The 22,661-nt window shown below is 38.1% G+C and overlaps 1 protein-coding gene across 2 annotated transcripts; it reads left to right on the forward strand.

Moving 5' to 3' along the window:
* The first annotated feature begins 374 nt into the window (after positions 1-374).
* Positions 375-22,172, forward strand: LOC135073812 (uncharacterized). 2 transcript variants are annotated; one of them, XM_063968011.1, is made up of 9 exons: positions 375-553; positions 15,707-15,870; positions 16,907-17,050; positions 17,619-17,839; positions 18,351-18,893; positions 19,140-19,481; positions 19,847-20,087; positions 20,532-20,831; positions 21,159-22,172. In XM_063968011.1, the coding sequence occupies exons 2-9, from the start codon at positions 15,759-15,761 to the stop codon at positions 21,482-21,484; spliced, it is 2,229 nt and encodes a 742-aa protein (XP_063824081.1). In that variant the 5' UTR covers positions 375-553; positions 15,707-15,758; the 3' UTR covers positions 21,485-22,172. The 2 variants fall into 2 exon arrangements, with proteins under 2 accessions (XP_063824081.1, XP_063824082.1); XM_063968012.1 differs by lacking the exon at positions 375-553 and adding an exon at positions 14,560-14,668.
* Positions 22,173-22,661: the final 489 nt, after the last annotated feature.

A 22,661-nucleotide genomic window follows, 5' to 3' on the forward strand; every position in this document is an offset into this window, starting at 1 on the left:
AGAGTACGCATACGAAATAATGGTAATGGTTATCAATCTATTTATTAGTCGATTGTAAGCTCAGTATTCTGGTTAAATAAAAAAAGACCCGAACAATGATTCTATGAATTTCTAATGCATTATGGCAAGTATAGTATTGATAAATAATTGCTACCTTGAGGAAAAAGAAACGAAAATTTATGCGAAGTATTAGTAAGAAAGCAGCTATTATTGTTTTTGGAAAAGAAATCTAACCTATTATGTGTAATTACTATAATTATGATAATTTAACTTATGCGGGCGTCAAACGTCAAAGTCATTAAGTCGCAAACAATCAAACTACCCTCACATAAACAGATAGCAACATTTGCACCCAACCACCACCGGATCTTATGTATCGTGGTGCACTCAGTTGAACCTTGGACGCCGCCGCGATAACCGGCGCGCGCTGCTCGTACTTACACAATACGCCGCCCGAGGGTTATCGAGACATTGTAAGTTTTGTAACAGTGTTGTGCAACATTGAAGCCGGTGAATCGTGGTGTTTTGGAACTGACCCTCCAGTCGAACAGTGGTGGGTATGACAAGCTATTTCATTGTAAGTAAGATTTATTAAACAATTTAGGAAAATTCTATCATAAGATTTATGTGTAAATAATTCTCAAATAACAATGGGCCTTTTAAATTTTATGTTTGTTTTTCTAAAAACTTAGGTTGGTTCTATAAAATTAGCAAAAAAGCTAGTCTTTTCCAAAAGTACCTAACTAAGAAGTTTGAACCAGATGATTTTATAATATTTCATTAAAATAAATGAAATAACTTCATATCTATAAAATAATTGCCGCAAAAATTATACTTGAGCCTTGAGTTTTACTGGTTTTACTTCAAAATTCCAGATTTTATCTTCGCACTGTTTATTTTTGTTTCAAATTTTTGATATCAAAGTCGGGACACTAGCGGGATAGGAACGATACCGCTATCGGCAGCAGGTCACGAGATAGCCGAGTCAAGACGAAACCACGTCCGCCTCGCGTAGTTTGTTGCAGCTATTCAGTCATTTTTGAACCAACAATATTGACTACAAAGTGGTATTAAAACAGAAAACCAAAATAGGAAACGGCACGTCACAAACCAATAACACGTTACTCCAGTAAACAAAGCATGTAATTTTGTAATTGTTTTACAAACAATCGCTCGTTTAGTACCAATTGCACAATCTAAGATTAGTAATATAATAGTCTTGGATTAGCAACTGCTAATTAACTAATGACCTGACAGTTGGTTCAAAAACAGACACAAAATCGTCACAAAATTGCAGTAAAAAACAGAAAAGGAAACACTTAAATGCCTACAACATCACAGTGGTCAATCTAAAGTCACGGTTTACATGTAACTTTGATCCCGACCTGTAAACAATAAGCTAGCACGAGTAGTTGTTCAACATGAGATCACTCTGTTTTATCTCTCACACGCAAATCAAACCAGGGTTAAATATCTATCAGCGTAAGAATGGTCTCGTTGCACTCATCGCCCACGTAACAATCATTAGCACAGCATCTCTCTTACATACAAACATAAATAGTTCATAGTTCTCATAAATCCGTCAACAAAAGTTTATCTCGGAAACAGATTATTCGTTCATACTCTTAACCTGTTAACACACTGAACTTGCGATGTTCTGAACTGTACTAAAGGGTTAACTCAAATAAAACCACAATAGTATTGTACTAAGACAAGACGTGTATTAAGTTGTTCGAAAATGGACTCTGTAGTCACCCATATATGTATGGGCCAAAAAATACTTCACTTGCGCGAGTTAATAACGTACAGCGCCATCTGTTGGTGGCGTTTTGAACTTAATACATAAACACTCTTAAACATACCGCCCCCTTAGGCCATTTAATTGCAGGAATGGCCTACAAAACTTAATGAACTAAACATTGAGTTGGTACTTAACTAATGTCTTAACTTAAATAACATAGTACTTAATTGTACTTAATAAAATAACATTTTTAACAATACAAACTTAGTTTGCTATAGGCAGAATACAAAGTTTTGAGGTAGGTCTTTTTATGAAGGATGACTTAGTGCGCAAGGTGACCACACGTGATATGTTATCATTACCTGGATGCTTCTCTAAAATGCGCCCTAAAAGCCACCTACTAGGAGGCAAATCGTCTTCTTTAATTAAAACAATCTGACCGATCTCTGGCTCTGGAGTGTGAGATCTCCATTTATATCGATTTAACATTAATGCCAAGTACTCCTGAGACCAACGTCTCCAAAAGGTTTGAACTGATCTCTGTATTAACTGCCAACGACTTAAAGAGCTTAATGATGAGGTTTCGTAATTGGGCTCTGGTACTGTCAAGAGTGACTCTCCAATTAAAAAGTGTCCTGGAGTTAGTGGAAGTGGTTCACTAGGATCGTCACTATGAATGACACTTATCGGACGTGAATTCAAACATGCTTCCACCTGAGACAAGAGAGTGCTTAATTCCTCGAAAGTTAAAGTTTGGTCTCCAATTACGCGTTTGAGGTGAAATTTAGTAGATTTCACTCCAGCCTCCCAGATACCTCCGAAATTGGGGGCATGGGGGGGAATGAAATGCCACGTAGTGCCATTCATTTCAAGATTTTGTACAATGGGTTCTTGGATGGAACTCAATTGCTGCAACTCTTTGCTTGCTCCTACAAACGTTGTACCGTTATCGCTCCAAATGTCGGTACAATGTCCTCGACGAGCAGTGAAACGCTTAAACGCTGCAAGAAAAGCTTGAGAGGTCATATCACTCACCAGCTCGAGATGAATAGCGCGCGTACTCATGCATACAAACAATGAGATGTATCCTTTATAAGAGCGATGACCTCTACCCTTGGATGTCCTTATATTGATGGGTCCAGCATAATCTAAACCACTGTGAAGAAATGGTCTAGCTGGCGTGCATCTTACTGAAGGCAATGAGCCCATAAATTGAGCCTTGGTCTGAGCCTTTTGTTTAGCACAGATCACACATGCATGAACGTGCTGTCTCACAATTGTTCTGACTGAAATTATCCAGTAAGCAGACCGCAGATAATTTATCATTAACTGGGGACCGCCGTGCAACGTTCTTTCATGTGCGTCAGCTACTATCAACTTGGTGAGTTGGTGATTCTTTGGCAAAATTATTGGATGCTTAAAGTTCTCATCTCCTTGTGCTTTTTGCAATCTACCTGTGACTCTGATGATCTTGTTGTCGTCTAAATATGGACATAGTGATCTCAATGAACTTAACTTGTGTTCCGAATTTCCAACCAACAATTGAGCATATTCAGATGGAAATGATTCTCTTTGAGCTTGTCTAATACAGCACTGTAGAGCTTCATCAATTTCATCCTTGCGTAAATATGTGGACCTTGTTCGTCTTATGAACCTTCTACAGTATGCTACGACTCTCAGTAATTTCGACAGTGAAGAAAATCTTTTGAAAATCGTATCATCCGGGATGGTTGCAACATAAGTTCTACCGGCTGATTCTTCAAGGGTGCCCTTCAAATCCGTCGCTCTAGGGTAAGTTATGATTTGTTCTTGAATTATCTGTGGCCCTTTGAACCATAAGCTACTCTCAGCTAAAGGAACCGGCAAAACTCCTCGAGAAGCTAAATCGGCAGGGTTGTGCTTCGTAGAAATATGGCTCCATTGCGATGAGTTCATGTTTGTTAGAATTTCCGAGGTCCTGTTGGCTACATAGGTTTTCCATTTACTGGGGTGAGCATTCAACCATGCAAGAACAATGGTGGAATCGGTCCACGCTTTAACCTTGTCCTTGGGAATGTTAAGAACCTTAGCAGTCTCAGTTATCAATCTTGACAACAGAACCGCTCCACATAGTTCCAGCTTTGGGATGCTCACTTGCTTGATAGGCGCTACTCTTGTTTTGGCAGTTAGAAGTGATACATTCACTTGTCCTTGTATGTTGATTGTCCTTAAATAGATAACTGCTGAGTAGGCTGCCTTGGACGCATCGCAAAACCCGTGAAGTTCGACTTGGACGTCATCTGGACAAGTACCAAGCCAACGTGGAATCCTGATTTTTGTTAAATCCAATAATGTTCTTCGGTAAGTGTTCCATTCATCTAATAGTTCGTTAGAAAGCTGTTCGTCCCAACCTACACCAGCTAACCATAAACGCTGAATAAAAATCTTTGCTATGATGATTGTAGGCGCTATCCATCCTAGTGGGTCGAACAGTCTCGCTATATCTCCTATAATTGTTCTTTTTGTTACAGGTGCGGTTGCTGGAGGAAGGATCACCGAGTACTGCAGGAAGTCGTCGTCGCGGTTCCAGGTAAGTCCTAATATTTTTACTGTTTGGTCTAATTTGAGCTTTAGTTCTGTTTCTTGTGTATTACTACTGTCCTTAATTCCTTCTGTCACCTCCTCCGTCACTAACCCGTCACTTTCCCTTTCCATCTCCTTGATAGTTTCAACTAACGTTTTATCATTACTGTTCCACTTTTGTAATTTAAATCCGCCTTTTTCTAATATTTTGCTTAACTGATTATAGAGCTCCACACCTTCTTCGGCGCTTGAACAACCAGTCATCAGATCGTCCATATAAAAGCTCTGTAGAATCCTTTCAGCAGCTTGAGGAACTTCTTGGCCTTCGTCCATAGCGATTTGCTGCAACACTCTGACCGCAAGGTAAGGCGCCGATGCTGTTCCAAAAGTAACTGTCAGTAATTCATATTCTTTTATTTGTTTTTCAGGTTCGTCGCGCCACAGGATACGTTGGTACTTCACGTCTTCCTCTGCTACTAAAACCTGGCGATACATTTTGACGATGTCCGCTACTAAAGCAATCGGGTGTTCTCTCCATCGCATCACAGTATGGCGAAGGTCCGCTTGTATGGTGGGGCCAATCATAAGAGTATCATTTAATGATACGCCCTTCTTGTTCTTCTCTGAGGCATTAAATACCACTCGAACCTTTGTTGTCGTTTTATCATCTCGTACAACAGCGTGATGTGGTAAATAAGTTGCTTCATTTTCCTTTATGTTCTCATTGGCTGGCCTCATGTGGTCTAAAGTTAGATATTCATTTATTACTTCTGTGTACTTTTCTTTTAGGTGTTTGTCCTTTGCGAATCTTTTTTCCAAAGATCTAAATCTAGCTTCTGCGATATCTCTAGACCCGTGATTCGTGCATTGCGGTTGATCTTCACGAAATGGTAACCTCACAATGTAACGACCTTCGGGTGTTCTCACTGTGGTACTTGTAAAGAAGTCCTCACAGCGTTGTTCTTCTTCGGTTAGGATAGTCCGTTTATCAGGTAGTTGTTCTTCAATTTCCCAAAACTTCCTTAAAATGTCGTCCTCATCTACTTGTGCGTGCATGACAGTTATATTTCTTGAAATGGCCTTAGATTTGTTTTTCTTCTCTTCAATTACATTGGCAGTGTCAACTACACCTGAAACGATCCACCCCAATGTGGTGTTCTGCGCGATCAACGATCCCGTTGGACTTCTCATTAACCCTTCTTTCAGAATATAGCTATAAACTTCTGCACTAATCAGCAAATCAATCTTACCTGATGCAGTGAACCCAGGATCCGCTAGCGGTAAGTATTGCAAATCTATCCAATTGATTGACTTGATGTGCTTTTCAGGCAAATATGAAGTGATGTTTTTTAACACGAACGCCTTGATAGGTATTTTATGCAAAGGATCAAAACGCGACTGTATTGTAAAGTTGACCTCATATTTGGTAGTTACTGATTTATTATCTCCCAATCCTGAAATAACGCCATGAATTGATCTCTTTTTTAATCTCAAAAGCTGCACAGTGGCTTCGGTAATAAAGCACGCCTGAGAGCCTTGATCAAGCAACGCCCGTATAACTTGAAATTCACCTGTTTGTGACTCGGCATTTACTAACGCGGTGGCTAATAAAACCTGCTTAGGTTTTTCCATTGTTGACAGACAAGTCACCAGTGGAGAGACCTCTTCAGATGAACTCTTTTCGTTTACCTTTTCAGATGCTATGTGAAGTAACGAGTGGTGGCGCTTTTTACATATTTTGCAGGTACTGGGGCTCTTACATTCGTAAGCGGTATGATTACTGCCCAAACAATTAAAACAAATGCGATTTTTAAGAACGAACTCACGTCGTCTTGCACAATCTTGTTTAGCGAACTCTTTACAGAAACATAACTTGTGAACATCTGAGCAGTATTCACATCGCATACCAGAACCACTAGTAGAAAGCAATACCTTGGGCTTGTTCTGAGGACTACTATTTTGTTGGAAAGGTCTCTTCGCAACTACGAACTCCAGAGCCCGAAAACGACTCTCTAAGAACTCCTTAAGTTGGTTCCAAGTTGGTAAAATATTGGCATCAATATTAGAAATATGTAATTCCCACTGTTTACGCGTTTCTAAGTCCAATTTAAACGTTACTATATGAATGATAATAACATCCCATGTGGACACCTGTATACCTATGTTCTGTAGCGCACCTAAACAGTCACATGTAGTGTCCAACAATTCCTTTAATCCCGATGATGATTCAACATTTAATTGTTTTTGACTAAATAATCGTTTCAAAATGCAATTTGAAAGATAACGTTTATTGTTGTATCTCTTTACTAATAGATCCCAACACTGCAAATAATTATCACTGGTAATAGGAGTATGTCTTATTAATTGTTCTGCTTCTCCTGACAGTTGGCCTTTTAAGTAATGTAATTTTTGTACATCATCGAGTGAATTATTATTATGTACGAGTGAAGTAAACAAGTCTCTAAAGGTTGGCCACTCTGAATAATTACCAGAAAACTTCGGAATCGATATTTTAGGTAAATTAACAAAAGAATTATTGGACTCACATTTTTCAACATTTAAATTAGCAGATTTTTCTCTTTGTGCATAAGCCAATAATTTATTTAACTCAGTCTTCAAACAGGATTTATACATTATGTAAGATTCCTCAGTATTATCATAGATGTCGTTAATGACATATGAACTATTTTCCAATTCTTTGCCCTCGTACTGAAGAACTAACTTATTGTGATTTTTATAAAATAATCCCCAATCTCTTTCCACATTTTCCAATCTAGTTTCTAAATATTCAATAGTGATTCTATCCTTTGGACTTTTCCTATAATTAACTGCACCCTTTTCAATAGCTTTTTGTAAGTCTTTCTGAACGTTAATTAAACCTTCCATGATGAAATTACAATTAAAAGACTGTGCATAAACAAAATATTGCAATTTGTAAAATCTAACTTTTTACTAATATGACAAATCTATGAAAAAATTACAAGTGTTTTCGTTTAACTTAAATATCAACAAAATCGGGCATGGATTCCCCGTTCCCTCGTTTTTTAGCAAATTATTCTAAGTCCTAAAACATGCATTTAAAATTTTACAAGTCCAATATTACTCACAATAGAATCTAAAATATTACAAGTTAAAAACTCTTAAGTAATAAGGTCCAAATTGCCTCGAACTTCTTCACTTGAACTGGGTAAATGTCAAAATTGTACTCACAGTTTATCACCACACAATCACTCACACTTGCGTCGACTTCCTTTGCCTGTGTGCCGTTGACTGTTGTCGTCCTGATGATGTCGTCACCTTCAATCACGTCGATAGCTCAGCTTTCGCCTCGTGACGTCGCTGCGGCCGCTCCTGCTGGCGGCGCTGGCGCTGCTGCGCCCAGTACGCCTGACCGCCGCTGCACCGCTTGTTGCCGGGCGGGTTGTTGCGTGTACTTTTGCCACAGCGATCCACTGCGAGTACACGAAGCGTCGCTTCCCCTTGACTGGGACTGTTGTTCCCAAAATCCGGTCTCGTTTAGGACCAATGTTAACACACTGAACTTGCGATGTTCTGAACTGTACTAAAGGGTTAACTCAAATAAAACCACAATAGTATTGTACTAAGACAAGACGTGTATTAAGTTGTTCGAAAATGGACTCTGTAGTCACCCATATATGTATGGGCCAAAAAATACTTCACTTGCGCGAGTTAATAACGTACAGCGCCATCTGTTGGTGGCGTTTTGAACTTAATACATAAACACTCTTAAACATAACCTTTGCCTGCAGATCTGTCCGTGCCGATATATTAAGTTCATCACAATAATAAAAAGTCATAATAGTAATACATATTTTTGCAAATAGGCTTTTACTCGTATTAAACGCTTTTATTCACTATACATACAGGGTGGAAACGATAAGTGATCTCACTCGATTATTTCTAAACTATACAAGATATCAATAAACTAGTTATTGATCCTGAAAGTGCTTCATGAGCTCTATCAAACGGTATTAATAATAGGTTACAGAATAAACTGGATCTATCCGAAACTTCAATGTTTCCAGCTTCCATACATTTGGTAAAGTCACATTATTTTAAAAACTACATATGATATCGTAAAACTGATTACTGATTCTAAAAGTGCTTCACAAGCTCTATCCAATGGTATCAATAATAGGTTACAGAATAAACTGGATCTAACCAAAAATTCAATGTTTCCTTCTTCCATACATTTAGTACTACCACAGTCATGACACTCATCTCTTGACAATATTATAGCAAGTAAAGCCTAAAACCAATGTTTTTCATTAATAATTTAAAATAAGAATACAATTTACGAGTTTATTTTAAGTATTTATTATTAAATTAAAAAAATTACACTTCTAATATTGTGTGTCTGGCATGGACCTATAAAAAAAGTCGGACGGATTCTCATCAACAAAATACTGTGACATTAGGATATACCAGCTCGCCTGTACGTACAGGCTGGCACGCACACATTCATACCCTGATACACCACTTCGAGTGCAAACTTCACACAGTTGACACATTTACGCGGCGAAAAAAAAACACAAATACGACATGTCTTGCGTGGTGAAATTGTGTAAAAACCGTTCTGATCGAACGAACAAAAATCAAGGAATCACATTTCACAGGTAAACTAATAATCTAATCACTTATTTCCCCGATTTTATAAACATTAAAATATTAAAATCAAACGTCAATCACCCGACAAAATAATACGTCAAAAGCCAGTGTTCTCAGTTATTTACGTGGGAAAATTACCCGAAAAGTGGGAAATCTATAATTTTAAGACTTTTTAGGTGTTTATTACGCATACTATTGAAATAAAATAATGTATCATAATAACTGTGTTTTAATGGGATAATATATATTTTTGATCCTTCCCAAGGGCGTGGAAGCGTCTTTCCATTCTATACATAGCCAGAACGCAAGGGTGTGAAACTAATCGAGTATAGTTTGGATGTGACTTTTTTTACTAAGCTCCTCCAAACTATACACGACCAGTACGCATACGCTGCGTACTGCTCGCGTATACTTTGTAGTGACTTAGGTCAATTATCTTACTCCAAAATATACATCGTCAGTACGCATACGGACTAATCATGTATGTATTGTAATAAGTTCGCGATTATAATGTATACGCGAGTACCTACTTAGTTGCATGCTCGTCATTTTGACTTATTTACCTCTCTTTCTATTACATATTAATTCATAACTGCGTGTCTACTTTAAACATTGAATCAATTTCGACACGTGCCATTGTTTTGATAAAGAGCTTTTTGGTGTTTCATATTCTGCCATAGAAAAGATATTTGTTTTGGGGCTGAATAACTCTGAAATTAAGAATTCTTCCCTTCTTCTCAGTCGGTACACTCTTGTCAGAGTGGTCGTGGTCATCATCTTGAATCACGATTCAGAGTGATGTTCCTCGTAATACGGCGCCATTCCTCGCGGACTGCAGCTTTCCGGGTACTTTCGCTAACCGAGCACTTAGTTGCGGCCTTGATCTGGTCCGTCCATCTCATTGGTGATCTACCACGTGGTCTGGTGCCCTCAACTTTTCCCTGCACTACGAGACGCTCTATGGAGTCATTACTGCGCCGAGATACTTACGAATTAAGAATTATGTATGTGAAAATGATTTTTGTTCTTGAGATAAAAGCTTATAAATAAAAATGAATATCCCTGGACATTTTACACTGCGCTTCTAGTCCCAAACTAAGCAAAGCTTGTACTATGGGTACTAGATAACGGATATAAACATACTTAAATACTTTTTTTGTAAATGGGCATTTCTCCACTAAATGGAAAATCGCTGTCCCAAGCTAAATTTATGTAGTAAACCTTAAAATTTCTCAGGTTTTTGTATCAATACCGACATAGAATTAGGTATTCTTAGCATGACATAGCATATTTAGTAATTTAATCATGGAATATTCGAATAAATAATCTCAAACGTCTCAAATCACAGTCCCCTGGTACGTCCCTTTTCCAGAATTACACATATTGTTACAAATGTTTATTATATTGCTGTTGATATTTGAATAAAAAATATCCAAATACATTAACAATAACAGTTAGCATCTTAATACATCACAAACAATGTTTACAATATAATTTTAATCAAAATATCCTTCTGAGAATGCTGTCCTCAAATTATTAAAACATTCCCCTGTTAAAATTTTAAAACCGGTTTAAAGTCATATTTAGTTTTGGCGCAAAGCACTTAGATCGCAAAACGGAACGCAATAGGTGTTAAGTTTGTTCAGTTGTGTAGCTAGTGGGCAGCCGCTATTTTTTTTAATGCTACTACTGCGTCATCTGGTGAACCACGCGTCTCGGCCGTCAGTGAAAACATTCCCCTGGTGAGCCTTTTTTTTACTATTTTAAGAGTTTTAATAACGACAATTTGTTTAAATTAATTAATCTTCTAGTATGTAGCCACATAAGTTGCGTTTATTTTAATGTTTTAAAATGATATTGTTTTATGAAGTATTCACGTAAAAATAACATTCCCCTGGCGAACATTCCCCTGTCATTTCATAGCACAGGGTACTGTTCATACCACAGGGGACTGTTCATACTACTGTTTTCCTAGGTTTTGACCACTAAAATAACGTCTTTTTAGTAGGTATTATAGTCTATCCAATATAGCTTGATTAGAATGACAGCTGTCATCAAAAGTAACGACATAACTTTGTAGTAGCGATCAATGAGAGCAAAATATTGGCGGACAAGAAATAATTCACGTCTGACCTACAAACAATATTTTCGACGACAGTGCTTCCAATAAAAATGATAATTTCGTGTAAATGCAGCGTTAAATTACACCAATAAGTAGTAATTCGAAATTATAAAAATCAAGCTAGAGTATTAACGACGTCTCTACAAGGTTATCTCGAGTTACAAAAATGTTAGTGTTGGGACATATCGACAAATGTCATATTAAATTATAACTATTTTTTTAACATATTTAACAATTTTTTTTTCTAACTCATTTTTTAACATATTTAAGTCAAGTTATGCGTTTTTCTAAATGTTCTCTATTAAAAACCAAAAAACATTTCATTCTTAAATAATCAAACATCGGAAATCAATCACCGGTAATTTTTTGGGTATTCATAGCACCGTTGCTCTAGAAGAGATGCCCACCGCCCTCTAGCGAGAGGAAAAAACCACTGAAGAACACTGATGATAATGACTACGACTTAGGTTGTACACCCTTGACATGAATTTTAAATTTTACTGTCTTTAAATTTAAATCATAATTGTCATTTTTATGAATAAAGATATATGAAGAAAAATTGGGTGCATTTTTTCATATCATTTTTTCGAAAACTTATCGATACATCTATGTGAACCGTACGAAACATACTCATCACTAGTCACATTCGTTTGACAGCCGTCATTCTAATCAAGCTATATTGGATAGACTATATCTCAAAATTTCACCGAAAAAGAAGCTACGCGAAACATGAGAAGAATTTCTAGAACAAAAACGTATAGCTGTGCAATTTTGATATCATCGACTTGAAACATTACCCTAAAAGAAAAATTGAAAAAAAGAAGAAAAAAGAAAAACTTTAAATAAAATCAGTTAAAGATATGAGTTGTCGTGAGCATAAGGCTGTAAAAAAGGTTTGGAGGTAGCACTGTGCTAAGTTTCGTGCAAAAAAGAAAGTCATGAAGACATAACAAATAATTTGTGTTTCTTTACGAGATCGAATCAGAAATGAGGAGATCCGTAAACGAACTAAAGTCGGTGACATAGCCCGACGGATTAGCAAGCTGAAGTGGCAATAGGAAGGCACATAGTACGCAGAACTGATGGCCCATCGGCAGCAAGGTTCTGTAGTGGAGGCCGCGTGGACGTCCCACGCTGCGTTTTACGGTACACAAGGTGGACCGACGACATTATAAAGGTAGTAGGAAGGCGCTGGACGCAGGCCGCTACGAATCGATCAACATGGAAGTCTTTGAGGGAGGCCTATGTTCAGCAGTGGACGTCCTATGGCTGAAATGATGATGATGATAATGAACAAATAATTTCGGAAGGGAAAATACCTACATCTGATTCAGAAGATTTCGCAGAAGAACATCAGGCGCCTTTAAGATCATCTGACCCAACACGAAATAACAAGAATAGCGTTTCAATATTACATTCACCAGAAACGGGGTCAAAAAACAAAAATTAGCAGTAATAATGTTTTTTGTTTATTACTTTTTGTATTTTATTGGTTCTGTTTTAAAAGGCAGGATACTACATTTTTGATTATTATAAAGACTGACTTTAGTGTCATACAATTTAAGTCTTAAAACTTAATTGTTCGTTAAATTTAATGCTACTGTTATTAGGCTTAAGAAAAGTCATTATAAATTAGTTATATTTGTTTTAAGAATAATATTTTTTGTTTCAAAAACTTACATATTTTTATAATAGCAAAGAAAAATAAAGAGTTTGTTTATTCAAAGAAAAATACTAATTGTTTTTGTCCATAATACATTCCCCTGGGTGGTTGCAACATTCCCCTGTCGCAATTTTGCGAAAAATCGCCAATAACTCAAAAAGTAAGGGGAAAATGTGTGGGCTTTTTTTAGATATGTATTTAAATTACTATTGCCCTGAATTTCGTTAACAACATTTCTCAACATTTAATAAAATTACTTCAGGACAGTCTTGTATGGACGATTTTCCAAATAGCAGAGAAACACCCAAATACATACTTATTATACATAGAAGACACCCAGTCCAATACAAACAAATATCAAAATATGTTCATGCACACAAATTAATGTTTGTACTGTGCGGGAATCGAACCCGCTACCTCCGGAACAGTTATCCGTTTCGAACCACTACACCGAACGGTCGACAATTTTAGTTAATAATGCACGTTTAACTTTCTTCATTCACTCTCACTAATAAATAATTGTTATTTAATTTGAAATCTACCTAATCAATTTAATTTCAGAAACCACTTACATTAGTGTTATAAATCTAGATTTATTATAATAATATGTAGATTCAGTAAAATAATAATATTTTATGTAAAAATTAATGAATTTAAAAATGGCATCACCGTACGTGATCTACATAGGTAGTTCTTATTTCTAATCTCGAGGACAAAGCACGAGCATAATATCTAATAAATGTAATAATTTTAAATATAATTCCATATTTTATTAAATCAAATAAACTAAACACACTCTAGTCAACTGTAAGTGGTGTAGTATAGTTTGGAGCGAAGACGGAATCCATCCACGACACAAACTATACACGATCAGTACGCAAAATTCGTGTATAGTTTGTAGTGACCGACTTACAAAGAGACACTCCAAAATATACACGAGCAGTTTCCTATGGGTGCGTTCTGGCCATGTATAGAACGGAAAGACGCGGCGTGGAACTACGAAATTCAAATTTTCTTATATTTTTGCAAGTCAGTGTCAGGTTGTATGTAAAAATCTATCAGAGATAATAATATTGATGATACATAAGAATATGATTACGTAGGTACACAAGATTGATAATTTGTAACTGCGTGAATCGTACCTCCTGACACTGACTTGCAAACAAAGTAAGAAAATTTGAAAATTTCGCGTCTACCTCAACGTATTCATCTTTCATCCTTTTCAAATGGCACGATATAATTTCGTCTACATTTCCAAGTAACATATCTGCCCATCTATGTTTTTCTTAAGATAAATGGGTAAAATGTTTTGGCTTACATGGCATCCCTAAATTCACTCACACAATAGACAAACGCCAAAATTTTGAGTCACAGTTTTGTTGTAGCGCGAGTTCCGTCCGCCTTTTTTTATAGGTCCATGGTGTCTGGCATACATTTAGTATGGAAGCTGGAAACATTGAATTTTCAGATAGATCCAGTTTATTCTGTAACTTATTATTGGTACCGTTTGAAAGAGCTCATTAAGCACTTTCAGGATCAGTAACCAGTTTTTTAATATCTTGTATAGTTAAGAAATAATCGAGTGAGATCACTTAACGTTTCCACCCTGTATACGCATCAGGACAGCAGCGGCATGTTTAATGACGAAGTAGGTAATGTAAAAATATTACGGTACTCTTAATAGTGATGTACCTAAATAAAAATAAGGTCTAAAGATTCCCTTTTACGCAATCAGATACAAAAATCAAACTCCTCAACAAATGTCATCTTACGTCTGCATGTTTATGTCATGAATGAACCGACCTTTCACCACCACCGTAGTGGCCAGAGAAAGTCTCTCCGCGTTTGCATCAGACTCGCATTTGGAGTCGTGCGAATACAAATTAAAAGACATTAATGTTAAAACTGGTTAAAACAAAGACAGTGTACACTCCATTGCTTCACGAAATAGGTAAGTTATCTAATCAGGAATATTCAGTAAAATATTCAATAGTTTTGTAAACAATTTTAAGACCGATAACAATTAGCATCCTGGATGCGATGTTTTTACATAAGATATCGATTATTTGGGCGCCATAATTAAACAACACACATTGTTATTGATAATGTATTGTAGAGAATCTTTCTCACAACATTCTTTTATCGTTCGTTTGTCGTAATAATGTTGAAAATATTAAAACTTAAGGTAAATTATTATAAAACTTTTAACTTTGTAATCGTTAGTTATTTCCTAAATAGTATTAATTTGTAAACAATCAACTGAAATTGCTTTTAATTTGTATTAATTAAAACATTTTACTTTCCAACTTTTGTAGCGCGAAAACTTATATTGACTGGACTAATGCTAGTGCTTCTCCCAAACATCGCATCTGTGATTTCGGATCTATTTATCCTTCTCGCTCACAGCGAGTTACTGCATAGAGGACAGTGACAGATAGATCCGAAAATACGGACACAGCATTAGATTGATGTAGAATTTATTTATCATCAGCGGCTTAGTAACTAATACAGAGGCTTATTAAAAGTGCCTTGAACTCTAAATCTAAAGCAAGAAAAATTGATTTACATTGGTAATCTTTCTGGCCGATAAATAAGTTCATTTATTCAAGGCTATCGATTTTAGAATAATTTTCATTTAAATTATGTACTTCTTTTATAGAAATTGAAAGTAATTAATAATTATTCTAGACGGATCACTAACCCAATTTAGCTGTACAATTTTCATAACATCGGTAAAGTCACTGAGTCGTGAATATGTGTAATAAGCGCAATGCATGCAACATAAATGCATAGTACATAACAAAACTCATCAGTATTTATAACGGCCTGTGGTTCCCAGCAATACTCAATAGTTTATTGCTTAATATTTGTATATTGTTATTAAATCGAATAATATTTTCATCGAAAAAGGAAGGGCTTGGACCTAAAATTTTCTTATTGTCTGTTGTGAAAATCAAGGCAAAACTAACTCCATTTTTTTTATTTCTAGGCGATTACTAAAGGCAACTGCACACATGAGCACAACATAGGCTGTGACGAAAATGGGCACGCGAAAGAAAGGTGTGCGCTCGCGGCTTGCAGAGGAAATTTACGCGTACTGCGCGTTTTGGATCGCGCTATCCGCCCTGCCCGCTTTAGCTATATCTTATGTCGGTAAGTTCTTTGAAGTCTTCAACTAACTGGTCAGTTATTGGTAAACCAGGAGGCTAGCTTGAAACGCTTTCTTAATTAGGACTTAATAACTATACAATAGAGACACAGTTTTGAATGAAGGCAACGTCTCTGAGTGTCGGAATGAATATGAAAACATCTGAGGAAAAGGTGCGGGAGTTCCCAATAAATAAAGGAATGAACGGGCCTTCTTATCCTGAAGACCAATTCGCTGATATTATGTGGATGAAATAAGTAATCCCACAGATATCTTCCAGCTCTAAACAATTTCGGATTAAATTCGCGTTTTAAGAATCCACAGGAATACGTAGATTAGTCTCTCCTCGATTTAGTAAGTACCTATCTATTATAAAATCAAAATTATTGGGTACACAGCTTGATAAACTCATATTGACTTGGTCAGTGAATCGTGATATCTCTATCGACCAAATGTCTGTCGCTTATTTGTTTGGAACAATGTTTTCTCAAACTTATCACACAGAGAGAGTTCCGTCCCGAGTATCTTGAGGCAAATGTTTACGATTCCTTTGAACTCATTATCGTGTTTTCAGACAAAATATAATAATACCTACGAGTAATCATTAGTGTTGAACATATAGGTATTTGTTTCTGATAATGACTCATCGTAAATTGGAAAGGGTCCACAATAATTAACATCATATGACTTTTCTTTGTCTGGATTAAGCATAAATAATCTAATGTGTTTACTGAGTTTATTAGTCGGAAAACATCAAACAATGATGTCTAATAGTCAGAAATATTTTCCACCGAGACTACTTTGAAATATGCGGCATATTATATGATTATATACCTACCTATATTGCGTCTCTAATTTATATGCGCAAGCAACCTAAGTTCATTCTGAGATTAGCGTAATTATACACAAATACTAGAATAACACAACATACAAGGCGGGACAGGCTGCAGTGATTTTGAGCACAAACAAATGTAACATTTCCAATTGGAAAGATTGTTATTTCGACTATTAAAATTATTTCTTTCCTCTTTCTTCCAACAGTGGTGAGAGTAAGCAAGCACTTATGGCTGAAGCTGCTGTCGAGCCGGTACCCTGGCTTGGAGTTCATCAGAACAGATACTGTGCGGTCGCTACTCGACACGCATAGGAACCAGGGCATTATCAACGTACTACTTTCTATTAAAGGTATACACCAAATTTTATTATCGATAGCCCTATTCTAGCAAAAAAGGGAAACTGAAACGCTTGCAGCAGTTCCTAATCATAAAGCAGAAAATTTAAAAAAGATACCACAAAATCTCCGACACGGAAAACCCTTTTCAACCGACTTCAAAAAAAGGAGGAGGTTCTCAATTCGACCCGTATGTTTTTTTTTTTTTCTATGTTTGTTACGCGATAACTCCGCCAATTATGAACCGATTTGAACAAATCTTTTTTCAGCGTATAGGTAATACCTCAAGGGTGGTCCCATTTAAATTTAGTAATAAAAAAAACAACCCCCAAGGGTGGAAAATTGGGGATGAACTTTTTTATACGCAATATCTCCGCCGATTATAAACCAGGTGTTTAACCATTAACCATTAGTGTAGGTTTTTTGGAGTCGGTTTTATTTTTTTTTTTATAAAATTTTACTTATTGCAACTAAACACATTTCATTTAAGGTCGCTCTTCAGACTTATTTTAGGTGAATTCCTCATACATCATATTCTTTACAAAACCTCGGTCAACATTTTAACAAAACTCTCTTTCAAAGGCACTCCAAACGCTGAAGACATAAAGCAGCAGCTCATCGACCACGTGATCAACAGACGGGACAAGAACGGAGACGTCATGTTCCCGCGACTGCGGCACCAGCTGGTGTCGTGCTGGGGCAACTACGCGTGGGACGCCAGTCAACCCTTCAAGCCCGAGAACCACCTGATCGTAGCCACGGCTGTGTACAGGGGAAGACCTGTGTCTGACAATAACATACAGGTAGGTCCAGGTCCTGCAACCTGCAACCTAGTCACCGATATGGACTCTAGAAGTCACAAATCTATAAAAGGGAAATTTCACTCACTGACTGACTCAATCATCACGAAATCTCAGAAACTACAAGTGCTAGGTTCTAAAATTTTGCATTCGGGTTCCTTTTAGAATGTAGGTGCTCACTAAGAACGGATTTTACGAAACTCCACCCCTAAGGGGGTAAAACGGGATCCACGCGTACCTACGAAGTCGCGGGCGGCCGCTAGTTGAAAAATTAAGGCGTTTGATTAGAACATTGCAATCTTGAATTATCCCGATTGTCAGAAAATAATTAAAGTTCCGTACTTTAGAAAGCACGTTGCATTTAACTATCAGTCCGGTTGAGTCATGCCAAGCGTCTGTAGTGGCTCACCTGCTATCTGACTCCTCTGACCCCTTTCGTTATATCGTTAAGTTAATAGTAGCATTGATCGCTAGTCATAATAAACTCCTTTAGGTATTATCTTTATTTTTTCAGGATTACGTCAGCGAGATAGTATCAAAATACTTCCCCAGCGAACAGCCACCATGGCAGTACATTATCATCCCCTGCATGTCGCCGGAGCCAAAATACTACGTGTTAGTGCGAGTCCACCATCTGCTCCTCTCTGGAGAGCGGTCTATCAACATCGGAGACTTACTCCTCATGGAACAACTACCCCAAAGGGAAAGGATAGAGGAACCCAGCGAGTATACCCAGCAGAGCCCATTGGCTAAACTTTTCCCGTCGCCTTCAGCTATACCCGAGTTGTGGGAAAAAGTCAACGAAAACTTATCAAACGCGTGGAATGAGTTCGTCTCGGAATACGACCCAGTTGAGAGTCCGCGGGCTTTAAAATCTTTACCAGGGGCATTTCATGTAGCCGGTCTGATATTGATATCGAGTGTAAGCGTGTTGAGGGAACTGACAAAGAAACGCTCGAGCGAAAGGCGTGTGAGCTCGGACCCACCGGTAACCGCTACGACGTTGCTGGCTGCTATACAGAGGGAATGTAAGAGGAGGAACTTGACTATACCAAAGGTAAATAATTTTTATTATTTACAAAACTTTTCCGAGAAATCCTATGTCTCAACTTCCCAACAGATAGATATGAGGCAATTATTGTAATTCTCATAGGACCACAGATGGCGTTCTGAGTAGCAGTTTCATTTAAGGTCTCGACTCTGTAGAAAATGTTCATGAAATGCAAGCTTATCCAAGTGTTTACCAATATATGAAGTGTCCATTAAATAATAATGTAACTGTAGGAATTTCATTACTTTCCAGATATTGATCTCACCGCTAGTCACAGCTGACCCCCGAAAATGGCCGCGCCGTTTATTTAGCGTTGCATTAACAACCACAAAGTCCATTATCAAGCTGCCTCTCCGACTGAGAGACGAGCTGGTTGCACTTAACGAGCTTCGAACCACCGGCCAAGTGAAGCAGTTCAATACTTTAACTTGGCAATACGCAGAGATAGCTCAGCTGTGCGCGCGCGCAGTTAGCGAGGCGTGGCGAGGACTGGTGGAAACTTACAGAGCGCCGTCGAAATTATGGGAAGACACGGTTAGGGCGGACGACGGAAAACGACATCTGTTGCAGACCGTTTCTTTGTGTGGACGGAAGGTGAGGCCAATTTTTCCTAATACTGTTACGTAGTGTTGAAGTTGGGTATTATGATACATTACTAGTTATTAGGGGACAAATTACATAAGTAGGTTACGTTACGTTTTGTTATGTCGTTTTCAAGTTTTGTTTGACTGAGCTATTACACAATAACATTATTCAATACAAATTAAACAGCATTATTTCCACTTCTTTGTTTTTGCTTTGTTTTGTTTATGGTAGCTTGTAAAAAAATCCTGGTATAATTTTAAAATTATTTAATTATTAAGTAAAACTAGGAACGTGTTATCTAATGCGAACATAACAGACAGATACTAGTGCGGAGTTTAAGAATTTCTATTAATTTGATTTTTTTGTTATTTTAGGTCATTGCCTGGTCCAGACCCGTGCCCCGTGCGGGCATCGAACGGGCAGCCCGGGCTCTCGGCGTGTCGTCTACCGACATAGCTCTCTACGCGGCCACGGACGGACTTAGGGCATACTTCGAGCAAGCGCAGCAGGACAAACCAGAGGTTGTTCTGACGACGGCCAGAGCGGCGTCTGAAGACTTTTTGTTCGCGTTCGCTGAAGGCAACGGGAAGAGTTATAAGAAATCACAAACGGGTGGTAAGTTGGATTCGCCATACTTATATTTAAGACGTTGAAAGACATAACTACAAAAGTAGCTATGCCATGGGGAGCAGGGCTTATAAAATGTTAACTAACCATAATATCTGTAGAAGGACACAGGTACTCTTGATATCCAAATTATAGATCCTTGCTTTTGCAAGACAACCTATATTTTGAGATATCATTTGAGTCTCTTAGGTACAATTAGCTCGTTTACACACTAGGTATGCCGCGGCGGCGGCGGCATAGCGTGTAAATGCATTTATGTAAACATCCCTGTTTACATAAACACTAAACACGAAATGACACAACAAAACAGTCATAGGACGTCCACTGCTGAACATAGGCCTCCCCCAATATTTTCCATGTTGATCGATTGGTAGCGGCTTCCCTACAACAAAACTTATGATAAATGTTTTACGGGTAATATTTCTCTTCCAGGTATGATCTGCCTATCCCTACCAATAGGAGCGACTCCACGCCGCATCGCATCCGTGGTAGAACAGGCCTGCAACCGGCAGACGGCGCTCGCAGGCGCCTGGGCCGCGCAGGCCCGCTGCGGAGCCCTAACTAGGGCGGTGCCTTCGCCCTTCGCGAGACTCACTTTGAACATGCTGTCGCGAAGATACGCGGTCTCGTATGCAGAGATTAACACGCCGGTGCACGCTTCGCAAAGGACGACGCTTTGGGGACAGACGGTCGATGCTGTGGTGTATTGGAGGCCGCCGCAAGCGAATATTAGTAAGTTAAATATTTTTTATTTATCGAGTTTACGTTTTTGACTGCAAAATTATTAATTTTATTGCATCCATTATAAATATTTAACATTAGAACATTATGGGGGCCCTGTAGGATTTTTCAATCGCGAAAACCCTCATTACGAGAGATGATTATTCCACTAATAACAAGCTACACAGTTTTCGATTGACGTTGACATTAGGAGACTTTATTGGGGTTTACTAGTGCTTTCCTAAGTACTCGGTTGTTCCAGTGTTGTGAACGAGAGTGAACTTTATTTCTCAACTCAATAGACGTATTGAAATCGCTAAAAATGCTATTGTATTGCAGGCATGTCGCTGACAGTAATCCAGTACGCCGACACCGTCCGCTTAGCCGTCATGACCGACGCGCGCCTGTCGCCTTCCCACACGGTCCCTGCCCACCGCTGGGCAGTGGCTATCGACCAACTCATCGCTAAGGTGGACCAGGAAATCGCCAGGATTGCTGCGCAAGCGCAAGTCCAAACTATTCCTCTTATAATAACGCCGCCAGAAGCACAAGAGATTAATACTGAACAGGATACCCAGTCTGAACCCTCGACCAGCTCTCTCAGACCGCCTACAGCTGAGGTCGTCAGTCCACCGCCGGTGAGACGACGCATCGCCAATAAGTGAAACTAGTTTTAGGTAGTTTAGATCATTGATAGTGTTATAATGCCGGTTGCCGATTCAATAAAGCTCATAGCACACAGCATGACGCACGAATCGTTGTAACTTTTTTGTTATTAATTATAAACGTTTGAAGAAGCGTGGCTCGACTAATTACGAGACACGTAGAATTTTGTCCAATGACCCCAAGCTACCCATCCTTATCGCTCGCGCGTAATTATACATATTACTATCGCGACTGTGCAACGGGCGCCCGCAGTGAGTGTGCGAGCGCGACAGCAACATAATTACGCGCGAGCGATAAGGATGGGTAGCTTGGGGTCATTGGACAAAATTCTACGTGCTCGCAGACTATAGAGGTAATTTAGTAAAGACTTAAAGCATGTAGTGTGTACCGCCACTATGTACTTTAAGTTGAATTTTGTGAGAATAGTTTAGCTAGCTATGCCACGCCCAAATAACGGGAGTTGGCTAGATAATAGTCTTTCAAATGTGGATGATTTTCAGAAAGTGTATTGAATTCGTTTGACGTAAAGCAACTTTGTATTCACAGGACTCGTATAATCTAAAGTCGTTCTTATAACCAAAGGTAAACTATGACATAATGTTAATTAGTTAGGATTTTATGCAATCTTAGTTTTACTTGTGTAATATTTTATAAATTATTTCAACGATTAAATATTTTTATATTCTATGATTTTGTTTTAGTTTAAAATCGTCCTAATTCAAGGACAACACGAGCTATTTTTGCAGCTCAACTGTTATACATAATCTGTCGTCATGTACAGTAAGCGTCAAAATTATAGTTCGTGACAGCCAAAGTAGCCAATAAGTTCGCAACACGTCTTTGTTACAATTGAAGGTGTGTAGTCAACTTTTTGGCCACGATGGGTATCACCACAGAATAATAATAAGTACTACGTACAGAATGTTTACTTCGCGAAGGTATTTAAAAAAATGTATGCTTAATGTCATTAACAATATGGTGTAATTTAGCTTGTCTCAAGAGTCAAGTACCATTTTGTTGACAAACGTCAGTGATCGGTACTGCGCCGAAGCCATAGGGCTGACTTCGGTAAAATGATGTGTGACGTGAGGTGCCAAACTGCAGAAAATGAATACGCGTGCGTGAGTCAATGCTCGCTCGTATGTGAGGCCTTGTCGAATAGTAATCATGTAGGGT

The sequence above is a fragment of the Ostrinia nubilalis genome, chromosome 8 (assembly GCF_963855985.1).
Source record: "Ostrinia nubilalis chromosome 8, ilOstNubi1.1, whole genome shotgun sequence".
NCBI classification, from domain to species: Eukaryota; Metazoa; Arthropoda; class Insecta; order Lepidoptera; family Crambidae; genus Ostrinia; species Ostrinia nubilalis.